Raw genomic sequence first — 17,298 nt, forward strand, 5'->3', positions numbered from 1 at the left:
AATCCGTAACCATAGAGTAGAATGCCTTTACAAAATGCGTTTCCTTGAACGAGTTCCAAAACTAGGTTCAGCAAATTAAACAAAAAGTCATAACAAAACTTTATTTTGTCTTACTCAGACTTATACCGCATTCAGTGGAGTACAGTGACCATTTTTAGGAGTGTTCGCTTTTTTTCAGCAGGCTTGAACGCACACTAGATTTGCAGTATGATTAATAACTGTTCAGATCATATCAAAATAAAATGATGTGACATGATGTAAAGAGTCACTGTACAAATTTGTTTGAAGCTTTTTAAAACATGTAAACACCCAAAAAAGGTCACCGTAAGCCATTGATACTGATTCGTTTAGATTGTTTAGAATTTTATGTTTTGATAAAATAACAGAATGTAGTGATTGTTTCATAAAATCAAGATTTAGATTCATCAAAATGTGTTTAGCCTACAAATTAACTAATTGCTTGTTGTTTTTGTGATTATCTTAGACAGTTTTGAATATATTTTTATCAGCGATGTCTATCCCTGATTTTTATATTGTTTTGCATAGCCTACCTTTCCTTGGAAATTGTTCTAATTTAGAATTTAAAGAAAGTAGTCTAGACCTGCTGCATTATTAGGACTATTAGGTTATTAACTTATTACAAGGAAAAACTTCACCAGCACACTTATCAAAGAAGACAAGTGAATTCAACAAATGTTTGAAAAAAGCAACTTTAATCTCAGTGTAAAACATAACTTTTTAAGCATTTGTGAGAAAAGTCGAAATAGACAAACAATGTTTGCAGTTATGACTTTTCCAAAGGATGTATTTTAAATTGAAACTTTCAATCATGTCTCCAGAGGGAGGAGCTATACTTTCGCTATCTGTTAAAACGTTACTGATTATCTTTGAGCCATTTTAATTCGTAGGCAACTTGAATAAGATAGACTCACTCCAGGTTGCACCGATCACTTTGATGAATATTTGCGATTAAATCTTTTTGTTTATTGGCAAGTTACTGTATATAGTAGCCTAGCATGCACATGTTTCCATAGCTTTTCACTCATTTATAGACCCCATCAGCATTTTTTTGTAACATTTGTTTCTCTATCGTTAATCAATTTTGCTTTTACTTTCATCAGATGAACGTTCCAACTAGTGCTAGAAACAGTAATTATCTTGATAAACACATAAACTTTTCAGTATTCAGAATTTTGAACGCTTAAAACGAGGTATTTCTAGATTGTCGCACAGCGAGTCACGTCTGTGCTCCTTTAAGAGGAATATCTGGCTGGCTAATAAGCTAATAAGCTTCAAGACCAAGCGGCGCTGGTTCGACTCTCAGAGTGTGCGCTTGACCAACGCATTCTAAGGACTGCTCTCCATTCAGCGGCACCTGGATAGAATAATTCTCTGGCAACAACACTTCCACCATCAGAAAGAGCTCTGTCAATCTCGGTAACCGGTCCTGCGTCAAAAGCCTCTACAAGTATGCCAAACTACCAGGAATAACCGATCAAGGCTTGGTCAGTCCGAGGATAAAGATTCAAAATGAACCAACCAACATCACATCAAAAAATCTTTCAACCTCATTCAACCAGAGATGTTCAACTACATCATTGTCACACCAGTCGGGTAAAAAGAGCAAGACATGAAATGATAGGAATCGCCCCAACTGATGCTTGAGCAATTAAACACATTTATTTTTGACAATTTTCAAAGCGTACGTAACAAATACTTTATTTCCTCGAGTGTAATGTTGCTGGTTTTCCAAATTGTATAAGACAGATGACCAGTGACAAAAATACGTAAGGTGTTACTGTTGTTTACGCGATGAACTTAATAAAAAAATATATAACTAGAACATATGATCGCCAGTTCTGTTGAGACGTGGTAGCCTACTACGGTGCCGAAATATACTTGATTGATTGATTAACAGTAGCCTAAGTGGTTAAAATCCAATCTGCCATGAAATGATGAATAACAGCACTTTTCCACTCGCTGCACATCGACGAAGTTCAAATTTAGCTAAAACAGAAAAAACTTCTCTTGTAATTATTGTATAAAACATTGGAGAAAAAGACTACCGGCAAGCTTTTGCAAAACATTGAAAGCAGCAGTAAGGCTTCAGAAGTGCTTTGTCATTGATGACGAGGCATGAAAGGCATAATTTAATAGTTTGACCAATACTAAAGGCTGTAAATCGGGAGTCCACTAACAAGGTACCAAATAAAAATCTAATCCACATGTTTTTAACAAATTTATAAAGTTATTGCACAAAATATTAATACAAGCTTACTCAATAATGTTAGCAAACTACTTACAGGTTATGTCTGAAATAGATTTCAATAAAACTTCTTCAAACCAACAGATCGATGTTAGACTGTAAATGAAATTGATTATTTTTTTAGACAACATGCAAAAAATTGTTCACTGGCTATACGTAACTAAAATAAGTATCCACGCAGTGTAACAGTGCCCATACACCCCTTCCCATCCAGTAAAATTGGACGGATCGATGTAACCAGTCAACTTCGAAATTATGCACGTTACATTCTTTATGAATCTGGATTGAGATTCGTCGGCCATCTTTGAACATGACGACAAACGTCATCATTACTTGACGATTGACAAATAGATAACGCCATTTCATATTTTATTATCTCTGAACCTTTCAGTGAGTTCCCATGCGCTAAATCAGTCATGTTTGAAAAAAATACACACAGCGCACAAGGTGGCGCATTTTAACCCTATCTGTAGCGACACGGGGTTTTATGAGGACGCCCCACTCCAGTAGTGAAATATGCTAGAAATGTGAAATTTCTTGACTTTTAGTTTTTATTCTTTGCGAATTTTCTAAACCTACACTGGTCATTTTTTTACATTCCTGCCCTTCACGATGAGCATTTCGTCTCAGGTGGCTAGACATTTTCACAAAACTGCCTACATTATAGCAATTGACACTGCTGCATTATAGACACTGCCTACAATTATGTTGAAATGTAAAAACACTCAAAAATGCCTTATATTTATGAGCAAAAGTAATTTTTTTGTTTAGTTTAGCATTACTCTATGTTATAATTCAAAAATATGCGTTCGAACGGTCAATTTTGAAGCTATTTCCGACTTCAGAATTTCCGATTTTCTGATATTTTTTCATCTCAAACACTTTATTTCCATAAATTTGTTGGGTAAAAATTTAATTTCTATACACACAATACACATGGCTATTATCTTGTAAAATATTTTGTCTCTGTGATTTTCATAGCTCCCGTTATTAGCGGCAAATTGGCACTGGGCTAATATAGCCCATGACGTACGAAAACAGCTCGTACTAAGATAGGGTTAAACTTGCGTGGCATGTTTAGCAAAGCACAAGGGAGGTCAACATGTTACAGTATTGCAATTAAGTAAGATTTGTCATACTCATACACAATCGTTGCTCTGTAAACCTCAATTCAATTAGGCTGCAAGAACACCTGATCAGTTGTTTCATCTGCATCCGCTTAATACATGCAGAGTAATTTACGTGTTAATGATGACGGCTGAGTTAGTAGCAATGCATGCTACACGATTTCATTCTTCTAAAAGAGATATGTTGTCAACTTACATTAGTAACGTACTGCTGAGATACAGAAGCTGGAATCCTACAGACGTCAGAAGGATGACTTTGAGACGTAAACACTGATGATGCTGATGAAGATTCATTGACGCTTTCTGTGATAAGAGATCTTTAATCAAATATAGCCTACAGGGGAATCAGTTTTAACACTTACAATGGCTATACTTTATCATTGAAATAAAAATGTGTTAGAATGATCAATCATTGTTAAAAAAAAATTAACAAAATGCACATAGTAGCCTACTGTACAATTTGAGTATCAAGCTATTCTTATGATAGGCTTAGCCTACATTCAACTTATCGAAAAGCATAGCCTACCTTTTAACGATAAAATTATTAGTCAGTTTTTTTTAGCAAGACTTACGAGATTCTACACGAAACTTACAAAGTAAACTCACCACAATCTTCATTTAAGTTTTCAGGAATGGCATGAAAATGAAAGTAAGCCATAGGAGGAACGAGACTGTTGCTGCATGACTTTGTTGCCCAGGATGGCAATGTCACAGAAGAAATATGAGATATCTGAAGGTTGTTCTCAGAACCAACGCTTGTTGAAGAAGACGTAGAGATATCTGAATGAGGCCTTTTAGTCTGGTGTGTTGCATGATCAAAAGTTGATTCAGCAATCGAAGATCGTGACCGGCAATATGCCAGGCGGTCGGCGAGAATATGAGGATCATAAGTTGGGGTATTGGCGACCGCGCGATCTGTAATGCGGTTCTCACTAGATGCAGTTAAATCCAAGTGAGGTTTGCTTCCAACACCCATGCTGGACATTTCCATTTTTTGATGATCTGGATAAGAAAGATGAGCATGATGATCGTACAAGCTTTCGATATTTTTGGAGGGAAAATCTACAACATACCATGTGAAACTACACAAGAAATTAGCTTATAATAGTTTTCATTTCAAACAAGTCTGTATCTTACCTTTATTTCGTAATGCCTGCTTCCATAACAAATTTCTGATTTCATCTACCCAAGTTCTTCGAATGGCACGAGTCATACTTTGGAGAATGAATCTGTCTTGAGTTGCTTGTGATCGTCGTCTCCGAAACCAAACTTCAAATTTAAAACCAGACTCTCCAATGTTTTCTGTCATCCCCATCTCTGCAGTCTATCAGACAAATTATTATAATGACATGTAACTTTACTGAAGTACGAAGCAGACAAGGTCTTTGGGTTCATGTACGTTTCTACAGTATTTTCGATTTAAACATAGACGAATGTCAAAGCACGAGAACTAGATTGTGGTCCGACGTATCGCAACGTAAAACTGAAAGTACGGTGATGTGAAATTTCCTAAGTTAAATTAAAACATAACAATTCTGAAATTGTCCACCTACGGTTAAATTAAGTGTTAATTAATGGGCTATCAAATTGTTCACAACCACACCGTGTTTACTATGGCAGAGTTAAAATACAAAAATATCATAAACAATAGCAGATACTAAATTGTTTAATTGAACAGCTTCGCCAAATGTATTACCTTATAACTGCACTTGTACAGGTAGATATCATGACCTCCATGGACGTGGAGTGGCTTGCTGAATAAAATTAAATCTTCAAAAAGAAAAACGCGACGAACCATTTTTCTTCGGCCAGAAAACATTACAAACTGCTCCTGGAAATAGAATTTGTTTGTCTGTTTAAAATGAGGGTCTCAAACTCAAATTTCTCTGAGGGCCAAATGAATACTTGTCTAATTAACCCGAGGGTCGCAATATCTTTTTGCATTGCGGAAAGTTAAGCTGACCTTCTTGGCCCCTTACGGCATTCTAATTTTTGCGGACGGGTCCTTTAGTCCACATATTTTCGATCCACACTTTCCTTCCACAAAAACCTCGACCTAACTGCCTGGCCTCCGCGACCTAGGCTGGTAGACCTTCCGCGTGTACATCGCCACCCCAAAATCATACCGCTTTCCGCCATCACTGGTAGCAGGTCGGCTCTTTTAAGTCTATGACCGCACTATGTTTATTAAGTTGTCCTTATAATGTTATTTTTTTTGTACCCGTGCGTTATTGATGCTGATAAAATAGTTCATTACCGTTCAATAAGCAAAATAACATAGTGAGGGTACAATAAAAGAGGTACTGTAGTAAGAATACATCAAGAACTTAAAATCGCAACAATAAACTAGTAAAAACAAAGAGATAAAAAACACTGTAACAACAAAAACTGCAAACGAAACGACTTCGACCTGGAGAACAAAAATGATGCAACCGACTCTCAAAAAGCGCGGAAAAAAACGAAATCCTTGAAGAACTGCTGACGCAAATAGTCTACCAAGATTGCTGTTGCGACAACCGCACAAGAAATAAATAGGCAATGTGATTGTGATGCAACAGTAAAGGCTTCTCGCACATTAGGAGTCGTGTGAAGTTTGATGGGCATTTTCAGATTTTTTGAGCAATTTTAGAGTGCATTTTATCTTATAAGAGGTGAATAGTGAATAAGAGTGATTTTGATTGTTATTTATTTGAAGGTTCAAAAATGTTTCATGGGCACCAACGTCCTCGCGGCCTGCGTGTTTGAGACTCTTGGTTTAAAACAATGGTAATTCCTGGGCACATTTTTAACATAGTATGTCTGGATGAGCAACAACAATGTTAAGAGCTTTTTTCGGGTGGGACGATTCGGCAAAACATTATTTTTTTCATTCTGACCTGTCGTAAAAGATTCCCTTGTTCTTTCAAGTTGACGTCACAGTCTTGGATAGAGTCCATAGTGAGCAAATCGTTGCCGTGGCGAAGTTGAAATTTTACAAGTTCTTCGGCTTCTTTCAGACCCCGCTCGTCAGAACGAGTGGCTGTTTTTGACATGGCGTGCAATAACAAAGCGTATTTGCCTGGGTAACAAAAACATAAAATAAAATATACTCAAAGGCAAAACTGTAGCCTACGGCTATAATATCTATACCAAATTTTGTACTCTGAAAAAACTGTTTTTAAAAGTATATTTCTTCAGGAGGGTTTTAAGTGTCATAGGACCTGTGTTTGACATGTAAAGTAGCAAAAATTTCTGAAACGATAAGTTAGTTAGTTACTGACCCAGCGTATTTCAGCTTCGTTTTATGTGTCGGTTTCACAATAATTTTCCATTTAGAAACACATGTAAGTTAAATAGCTGTGAAAGATTGGTGAGAAATCGCAACAGTCTATCAGTGATCACTTGATAACTCCCCAACCCGACAACTAAACTTTTTGTTACAAAAAGTAGCTTACCGGATCGATATTTGGTTGGTTTGTTAAACCTACAGTAAAGTTGGATCTGCCTAAGATAGTTTTACAAACATATAGGCTACTGTATGCTACTATAGACTACTACTGTATTGAAATGGTAACCTACCCATTCTCTGCACAGGTTTGAGCAAATATGAAGCGAGATCCATTTTATCTCCTAATTCCATTTGCTTTGTTTTAAAGAATTTGTTGCCATGTTCTTGGAGTAGTTGATCTGACTGTGGTTTGTTTTTGCTGTAAAGGGCGTACAACCCAAAGTTTTCTCTCTGTAGTTAAGATAATACAAAAAACTTTAGTTGCAAAGCTACGTAGAAGAAAGACAACAGTGCTCTCTTGCGGGTTGTGTTAACCTTGTATTCTTAGATGATTTCTTTGTATATCAACTGCATACTGTAAAACAGGAGTATTCAACCACCGGGTCGCATCCAGTACCGGGTGGCAAAAAGGTTGCTACTGGGTCGCGAGAACACACGTCCAAAATGGCCGTCAAGAATGCATAGTGACTGAAAGTATGTCCTTAACTAAAGAATAAGTTGATTACAGTGATAACGATTGCAGTCATGCACTAAATTCGTACAAAAGAGTATTATTCACAACTCGCTGTCTATCAAAGCAGTAACGGATCGACGGAGGGAGCACTTGGTCATGTATCTCCTCCAAAATCAAAAAAAAAATGGTCTACATTTTTGCATATTTTTCTCGATTAATTTGCTCGCTCAATCCCATATGACAAAACTAAAAAGTGGCATTGGGAACGCATGGTTTCAGGTCAGTAGTGAATTTAAAGAATAGCGTTGGTAAAGTGTTAAGGCCCTTCAAAAACCATGATACCAAAAAAAAAATTAAAAACTATTTCAAACATTTTTCTCATTAACTACCTAACAATTAAAATATACACCCATTTCAGGTATGAAGTAAAATGTGCCTTGTATAAGCTATACGAAAGGTGGGCGCCTCAGATGGATTTTCGAAATTTTACTTTTGCTCACACAATACTACACTAACCTTTAATAAATAAATCACTATTAAAATTCTTCTATAGTCGTGAAAGAAAATATGAAAAAAAATCTTCAATTCTAAATTATAATTTGTCAATCAGACTTCTAAAGAAATTTGGTTTTAAATTGATGGTACGCTATTGGTCAAGTGTAAGAAGTGGATCTTGATTAAAAAATTATTGTCGGGCCCGAAAAGTGCACAAATCACGATCTGGGAGCAATCCTCCCAGACTGCTTCCTTTTTCTACCTCGACTTTTACATTGTCTATTTCATTTTACGAATGTTGCTTAAAGTATGTATGGCAGCCGTGGCCGAGTGGTTAGCGCGTTGGGCTCGCAGTCGAGAGCCTGCATGTTCGACTCCAGCCACCCGCACTTGCTGTTGTTTCTCTGGGCAAGAAACTTTACGATAATTGCCTCTACCCAGTGATCGATTTCGAGTAATGGGTAGTAACAAATTTACGTCATATGTAGAGTAGACAACCGGAAACATACATTGCCGTCGCCTGCAGCGTGGGTCACTGGGTCAGGTGTATGTCGGAAGGCGTACACCGATGCATAGCGCTCAAGTCCGCTTTCCCGCAATGCAGGATAAAGATAAACAAACAAACAAACAAACAAACAACACTGTAAAAATACTAGACTGAAAAATAGCATAAATGTCAAACTCTGTTTTCCTATCGCCGGTACGCGAGACTATTTTCATTTTTAAACCGGTCTGCTGGAGAAGAAAGGTTAGGGAATCGCTGCTGTAAATTAAGTGGGGCTTCATGTAGGCTACGTAAACTGTTAATGCAAAAAAAAAAAAAGAACATTGTGTCATTGCACTTACGTTAGCTTGAAAGACCTTTGCCACCATCGAAGGTTTCCCTTCGCATTTTTCTAAATCTTTTAAAAAATATCCGGTGTGAAATTCAGCAATTTTTTCAATGTTTCCAAATATGACATTTCCCTTGCAAAGTAACGATTGTGGGATATCAAGCCGTTTCATTTCAGGGAAATAATTCTGGAATTTAAACGACAATCAAAAGTAAAAATTTTCAACCCACCACACCTTAAAGCTATGCCTTCTTAACACGAATAGAGTTACTTTTAATGTGAAGCAGCAGTGGGATTAAAAAAAAACACGAAGCTCTCTTTGTAAACATGCGAACCTGGTTGCTGGTTCAACATCATTTTACTGTAGCCTACAGCAGCTTAAGCTGGGTGTTAAAACACAGCTCACCTCCACCGAAGATGTAATAAATTGGATAGGCGTATTACTGTAGCTATTGGAAAAGCAGCTGCGAAAAAATCTGGCTACCTCACATTGATTAGTGACGCAGGCTGTGTAGCTTACAATGAAAATCATATTCTTTTTATTCTACTCGGCTCAATAGGTCAATTTGGCACCGTTTTAGCAACAAGAAAGGAAACAAAAAGCATTCCACTTCGATATAGTAGCCAATTATCATACCTCAACGACGTAGTTCAAAGATCTGACATATTCTTGTTCTGTTGAAATTAACTCTTCGATGATCAAGACAAGTTTCCTGTAAATAATGTTGTTAAAAATTTAATTTTAAGAGAATATTTAAAAGGTTTATAAAATTATATCTGCCTGTTGACCATCGTTCTCAAATTGAAATAAAACAACGTGTGCATCAAACATATTTTTGTGAATTATTGAAATTAGGCAACACAGCAGAGGTTCAAGTGAATGGTTGACGACAAATCAAGCACTTACGACTTTCCGGTCGCGTCCACCTCCTCTTGAATACAGAGAGGTGATCCTATGGTCAATGTCAGGCCTGGAGGAGAATGCACATTGCTCAGAGCTCGAGCAAGTTGATGGCTTGACATGCTGGCTGACTTTTTCAAAACCTTTCGAGCTGGTTTATGAGAAGAATTTGAAGAGTTACCAACTTTTTTCAACTCCATGACGTTACTCGACACAGTAGAATGCATAGTATCCGGAATTATGTCTTCTGTTAAAAAGGACTGTGTAGAGAGCGTCGATAGGTTATCAACGTTGCATAAATCACTATTCAAGAACTCTGCTGCTCTCCAATCGTTTAAACCTTCGCTATCAGAAACTGGTCCCGATTCAGGATCATCACTTATTGAAAACTGTTTTTCTAATTTTTCTGGGCTTTTTAATTTCCATTTCGTTGCCTTTTTCTTACTGTTTGTTTCGAGATTCAATTGTATCTGAAAAATAAAATAGTGGAATTTAGATAAAGTAGCATAATATCCTATAACGCAATAATAGCATGTGCCGAAATGGCAGTTTCATTTTCAATACAGAAGTTTGTAGCCTATTCTTCATATTGGTGGCAAAACAACTGAGCTGACGCAAGATTTTATTTACACTCGTAGAGTTAGTTTTGTATGCGTAGGCTATTTCTAAAGTAGGCTACTGTAGTGTAAAAAATTTCGTATTGAGGTTTACATTAACTTGCCAAAAAAGCAACAAAAATAACCTTCGTGTAGACTTTCAAACATGTCTTTCCAAAGACAAAGCCACGCGTTTATCGGAAGACACGGAAAAGTGATCATTTCGATTTGTGGGCATGACTACGCGCATGCGCAAAAGCGTACCGAAAATACAGATATTCGGTATTGAAGAAATAGAGAATAGGCTACCACATTAAATTGATCCAAGGGTATTGTACAGCTTTTGTCCTATTTCTGTCAATTAAAATGTTTGAAAATATTTACCTTCTCGATCAGCTCCCTTCGCTTTATAAAAAGTTTCGAGGTTTCGTGACATTTCTGTTGGGCGCACTTGCATTGCATCAGACATTTAGCATTTTCACAGCTTTCAGCAAGGTCCAACATTTCAGAAAAGTTGTCCTGAATAATTGAACAACACGCAACATCACTCGTCAAAACACCCATAGCAATGCATTTGAACCCGAAGAAATATTCTCTTTTGCAGTATACACACAATGCAATTCTTCAAATTATATTACTTTTCTACAGCAGCACTAGCAACGTACCTCTGACAGTGGGGGATGCTCTTTCATGTAGTTATCAAAACGTTCCAATAATTGTTGGCATGTAGCCACGGACAAGCATTCGTCTAAATTCAATAAAGCAACGTATTTCATTCCATCCAACGCCCAAGTGTATGCCTACAGAAATATCACGTAAATCAACATTAGGTACAAAAATCACAAATGTATTTATTTAACTTCTGCAAACGTTAAATCAGTGCTAAAAAACACTTGGATAAAAAAAACAGGGCTTGCGATGGCCAGGAAGGATTCTCCATCGTTTTGTAAGTGTGGATGCAAAAATAACTGATCAAATCCAGTAGAAACGAGAAATTTTGATATCTTGAAAATTCTCCAAAGGCCACTATTTTGATTCATCGGATTACAATGGAACTTGATTCAAATGGATGAGGTAAAATATTGCTCAATGCTGAATTTTAACAAGGAAACGCTTGTACCACAGTGTCATCATTGCTCTTACCACTCGGCTTTGCAGCCGACGGCAACAATCTGTCTTTTACGGAAGAAGAACTGGTATGTTTGGGGTAACTTGGTCATAAAACGTAGGCACAATCATATGTTCAGCAAAGTAACAGTATTGAGTCTTTTATATTCATTGCTTAAAAGTAACTTTCATTTTGGTTCGGAAGGATATTTTTATTTTTTGCTTTTCCGTGTTCAAACCACATTCGACGTCATACAAAATCATTTTGAGTTTGCGTCATCGGCGAGATGTCAATCAAGAGCAGTGCACGATAAAAGCGTCACCACACAAACAAAAGTTGTATTATGAAGTGAGGATTTTCCAACGTTTTAGGGATTGAAGAAGGTTAGAACAAACAAAATGCTACTTTTTGTTTTGGCACAAATACATCGTTTCTTAAGGGAAAGGTGTGTACAGAATTGTTCATTTTTCTTTTTCAATGCAATGCACTTGACAAGCATACAATGCAGAGTGGCAATGTAAAAGTCTGGTAAAATAACGTTCAATATGTCGGCTTTGTACAGTAAGCTAAATAATTTGCAGTGGACAAACTTTGTATTACATGCATTTTTACATATACTGTGAGATTATAGCCCACTGTTTTATGGCCAGCTGCATAATAGAACTTGACAATGACAACTTGGTTTCGCACGGAATGTTAGCGTAGAGACGATGTTCATTATGAAAACTGGTTTCTGTTTTATCCAATCTGTTTGTTCAATGCCAGTGACACAGCGAGTTTGAACGAACAATGCTTAGACAAAGAAGATGTCCACTTCCGCAAGCAAATGAACATGGAAATTTTATTACTGAAGCAAATCAAAAATATGAAACGGAAACTTGGAGATGCCCATAAACTTCATTGACAGAACAATTAAAAAAGCGATGATTTAGTTAACAGCAGTGACCATATTTCACAACATCACTGTAGTCAAAGCAATCGCTACCTGTGTTTGAAAGTATTTTCATGGTTTAGTAAGCCATTTAAAAAAAAAAACGCTGCGGACATTAAGTTCATTGACCTCATCGAATTTTTCATTTCGCTTTTAACGTCTGTTCAGCATGTAGCTGATGTAAAACCTAAGTTATAAAGTTACTATCAATCAGCAAACGCCCACCTGATCAATGAACTTGTACATTTGAGAAGCTATTTCTGTTTCCTCCTTTTGCTGCTCCATTCTTGTGTTTGTCTTTCACTGAACTTGTCCGTTAAATAAATTCTTCCTCCCAAATAAATTAGAATTAGTAGACCTATACTTAATTAACTTTATGTAACATACAATCATGGTCTGCGTATTCCGTTCAAAAAAATGTTACTAGCGTGAGAAATTCTGGTCAAACTTAGTTGTGTAAAGTAAACTTTCAACCAATGAATTTCAGACATCTAATATGGCTTACACTCTGATAATGTACGTCCGGAAAGACATATCAAAAATAGTCGATTGCGTACGGTAAGGTGAACAATTTTCAGGGAATGAACTGTGGCGAATTGAAGACTGGGAGCTAAAAGTCATTTCCACAAAAAAATTAAATACCTTTAAATTTAGCAGAAAATTTGGCAATGGCAAGGTTTACGCACAAAGTGCTATTTAAAACAAAACATTATTTGATCAACCGTAATGTTAAGTTTATTCTGTTGGTTTAATCATAATAATTGCGAAGTTGCTCATTTCGAAAAGTAGCATCTTAATTAAGTTCAATGCGAAAACATAACTTACATTTTTACAAAATGCAGTTGTAGGCTAACAGGCCAAAAGAATTGTTTGATATCCTATTAAACAACAATCCATCAAAACATCCGCAAGTGCAACAATCTTCTGTCAAATCTAGCTCATAGCGTAACATTTGATTCTAAAGAATCAACGTAAAATAAGATGATTGAAAAAAATTGAGGTCGATTAAACAAATTGTTTAATCCGGAACTGAACAAAACATTGACTGACATATGGGCCAAAACGAGTCATGGTCATGGGAAAACCAAAGAGGAGTAATTTATTTCAAGATAAATGTTCTCTACACCTACACGAACTATGTTTTGAGTAAGTTGCAGTAACTATTACCCTGAATAAAGCAAACAAACATTATGACTTTTTATAAGATCTGCATGATGTCTACCCAGATACAACTCGTTTGTGGAATTTTCAGACTGTTACTTACTGTTGCAAATACCTGATCGACGGTGACTAATTTTCTGAAAATCGCGCTACATCCTCTGACCACGTAAACTAAAGGGTTATATCTAAGCTACTACAGCAGGTACTACAAAAGACTAAAGGGTGAAAAATATGAACACGTGATTGAGGATATTAATTTTACTGCTAACAACTATTAAACAATAACAAGCAAATGTAGCAGGCAAACTGTGATAAATCATCTCGTAGACTACTTCTTGGTCGTCACACCAGAACTCGTAAAAACTACAGTGACTTTGAAGAATATTCATCTTTTTACATTTACAAGTCTCAAAACAACACTTTGATGACGAAAAGCAACGCACATTTCATTGTGATTAGATTGACAGTTGCAGTGGATTCCACGCAGGTAAACAAAACATCACGCCGTAAAACAATTGATTTCAAGAGTGATTATTAACAAAAGTAAGTGTTTGTTAGGTTTGGTGTTACAAGCGAAGAATTATAACATCGTAGAATTGTAGATTCAAGACGCCATACAAACACCATGCCTGTTTCAACTTGAAAAATAGGCAGCCTGAACCGAAGGAAAAAGAAAAGAATCAAGAACAATATTCAACAAACCATTGCAATCCAAATTACAAAAAAGTCGAAGCAGAACTGGAAGAACTGGACAATATCCATTACTGAAGAAAATTAAACCGGTTGTAGACAATAAAATAGCGTCCATTAAACGATTTAAAAGGCAGCAACCGGTGAAGAAAATAGAGATTTGACGCGTAGTTTAGCGTTGTTCAAACCCGTGCTTGTTCTCAGACATACAGTATAGTAGAACTCCTTTGTTTAGCCTCACAATGTGACTCAACTGCCTAGATAGATCATAGATGGCTACTTGAGTAACTTTGAGCAGAGAAAAAAAACAACAATTTTTTAATACAGCGGCATCTTCTTCAACAGTTTTATCATGATTGACCTGCTGTAACCTCCTGCATGAACTCCATTCTGTTCTGTCTTTTGTTTTTTGGTGGTGCTTCTGGCATGCCTTTCGTACAGCGGCATGCACAACGCACAAGCATAATAGGAGCCTACAGGTACTACTTGTCCACAAATTTAGTATTTTGCTAAAGCATCATCTTATTACAGACTAGCGGTAAGTAATGAAATGCAGCACACCTCTTTTCAAAATCTTTCCACTCAAGCAGTGGCGTAACCAAGGATGGGGGGGCAGTTTCTCCCCCTGTAAAATTTCTTTCCCTCTGTTAAAATGCAGCTAATGAAACGTTAATTAGCGAAAAAAATGATCAGAATTCCGCATCTTATTGAGCAGTAGCCTACATTCGCTCACCTAATTTACCCAGATTGGCTTGAACACATCTGTTTTTTGTTTTTTTATCCAGCTAAAAATAGTTGTCTATACTGTATGTCACAATAGATGATGTGTTATTGATCCAGCATGTTCGACTTCAGAAACTGTCATTTGCGTCGTTTTTCTTTCAGTTGAAACCAAATCAGAATCAACAAGTGCAATCCGTCTAACCAGGGGTGTAGTCATAGTGGTAATTGGCATTGCTTCCCCCCTGAAGTATGTAGGCCTATATGCAAACGATAACAACAAACTTCCAAGCTATTGAAAAGCTGTAGAAAAAGTTTGTTAAAAAAGATGCATTGTTTTGATTAAATTTATGCGACATTTAGTCCTGTAATACTTTATCTGCGTTCTGTAGTAAGAGGCTGTGATATGCAATTTTGTTGTTTAACGTTTTGCTTACCAGTAGCCAAATATAATGTCAAATGTTTGTTTCTAGGTACAATACACGCCTCAGATTTCGTATAAACTTTAGATAAGTAGGCAATTATGTTGCATTTTGTGTGAAAGTTGGCCTATTTCTTAAGGCCTACCATTGAATCAATCATTTATAGGCCATGTCCAATCTATGTATTCTTACTGCTGTTTTAGTTTTATGTAACTTAAATAAACTTTTCACGCTCTGTTACAGCATTATTTGACAACGTTTTCTATTAATTTAGGCTGAAATTACCCTTAGAATGGACAGTTTTAAGGCATTTTTTTCAAAATTTTCTAGGGGAGCCCCTCCTTGTGGCAACTCTTTTTTTAGTCTCAGGATTCTGTGCTGGCTTCTTTGCACATTATCAGACCAAAAAAGCCTTCCAAAGTTAAGCTTTCATAGTCAATTAAAATTTAACCTTAACTTCAATTTCAAAGCAATTTATAATTACATCACCTTTGTTTATGACGTCACTGAAAAGTTGCCTTTTCTGGAAAAAGCCTTGCCCCTTCCCTGCCTCCTCTGTAAAATTGATCTGGTTACGCCACTGCACGCACGCTGCTGTCGCTGCAACGCTAGCTATGAAATTAAAGCTGTTCCATTCGTAAAAGTTCATCAAAAAAGGTCGCAAAAGAATAAATATAGCAATCACTTGATCAGCAATCACTGTCATTTCGACGATATGGCTTATCAGCTATAAGCTCTCAAGAAATTGTGTAAACAAAATTGGGCGTTATCCACCACGCTTTGAATACATCCATGCAACTTTAAAGTCAACTTAGCATTTTGCGTATGTCTCTCCTCTTGCACGGCATTTTAAGGACCGAATTCGTTTTCTTTGTTTTCATAACGAAGTAAATCCTGTTACAACATTTTAACTCACGATTTCATTTCTGAAATTCTGTTTTATAATGAACTGTGACGCGTTAGTTTCATGGCACATTGTTTTGATTATAACCAACGTTATGTTAACACCTTTAAGTTTGTATGAAGATTGAACAAACGTGAAATGAATGCCTCCTACAAAGCTACAACTTTCAATAGGCCTACGCTACTTGGCTTTATAATGACAAATGTCTAACTAGCTCACATTTGCAAAACCCACTTCTTTGGTTAGAAATAAATGCCAAAGAAGTTGAAGTTTCATTGCTGATCGTAAAAATTATATGTTACTAGCGTTTCTATTCTCGCACGCCGTAGCTACTATAAAAATCTCCTTTTTTCAACACTTAGCAAAATGCAGTCAGCTGATCATTTTTAAAATGACTTTCAATAGCTGAAACACGCCCAGCCAAAAAAGTTGTGTTTAAATTAACGTGACGGAGGCGATTGTTGAGCTGGGAAAGCTCCAGGCTCAGGTAGGTGATGGTTATTACCATTAGTTTTGCTTTGTAAACGCAACGGTCTGCGAACAAACTCATCATGTTGTTTATCAGAGGAGCTTCGTAAAACCAGCGATTTTAAAGTTGAATAATGCTTAGTTAATCCTCGAAAATCTTGCACACAGCAGTCTAGGAGTCTATGTCTAACGCCTCCACACACACCCTTCAGGCTTCAACAACTGAGTTTGATATTTATTCTGTTGTCACTGCCGCAGAGCACACTCGCGCTGAACACCATCAAAAGAGAAGAAGGTTAAATGGAAAAGCACGGACGCTTTTACTAGAACAAGCTTATTTTAAACGGCCAATTGTCTTGTTGTCAAACAGTTAACGAAATCAGAGTTCCATCATTATCAGATACCAAATTCCACGTTGAGCTGTTTTTGTCAAAAGTGTCCTAAAAGGAAAATCGCCTGTCGCCAGATACCAAAAAAAATTTCTTTGTGAAAGCATTTAAACATAAATATGTTACATATTTCTATATTCTCACTGCAAGAAACGTCCATGCCTCAATCATCAATGAACTTGGGCTCGATCTTCTCAACTAAATTATCGTATGTCGTGCCTTGACAATCCTGTCCTACCTTTTCCTTTGAGATTGTAGATGGAGGTAAATTAATTAAACAATCGTTTACAGAACCACATTTCTGTGCTGTTACGTTGCACAGAAAGGTGACACAAAAACGTATTTA

The 17,298-nt window shown here is 36.6% G+C and overlaps 1 protein-coding gene across 1 annotated transcript; it reads right to left on the reverse strand.

Annotated features, from left to right (window-relative positions):
- Positions 1–803: 803 nt before the first annotated feature.
- LOC145775760 (pleckstrin homology domain-containing family G member 4B-like) lies at positions 804–12,534 on the reverse strand. The gene is made up of 14 exons (XM_082587125.1): positions 12,424–12,534; positions 10,825–10,959; positions 10,544–10,678; positions 9,570–10,033; positions 9,300–9,375; positions 8,676–8,849; positions 6,952–7,111; positions 6,270–6,451; positions 5,090–5,224; positions 4,531–4,717; positions 4,000–4,395; positions 3,590–3,696; positions 2,304–2,362; positions 804–2,007 (listed from the first exon to the last, which is right to left on the reverse strand). Exons 1-13 carry the CDS (start codon positions 12,481–12,483, stop codon positions 2,339–2,341), a joined length of 2,235 nt encoding a protein of 744 aa, XP_082443251.1. The 5' UTR covers positions 12,484–12,534; the 3' UTR covers positions 804–2,007; positions 2,304–2,338.
- Positions 12,535–17,298: the final 4,764 nt, after the last annotated feature.

The sequence above is a fragment of the Aplidium turbinatum genome, chromosome 8 (assembly GCF_918807975.1).
Source record: "Aplidium turbinatum chromosome 8, kaAplTurb1.1, whole genome shotgun sequence".
Lineage (NCBI taxonomy): Eukaryota > Metazoa > Chordata > Ascidiacea > Aplousobranchia > Polyclinidae > Aplidium > Aplidium turbinatum.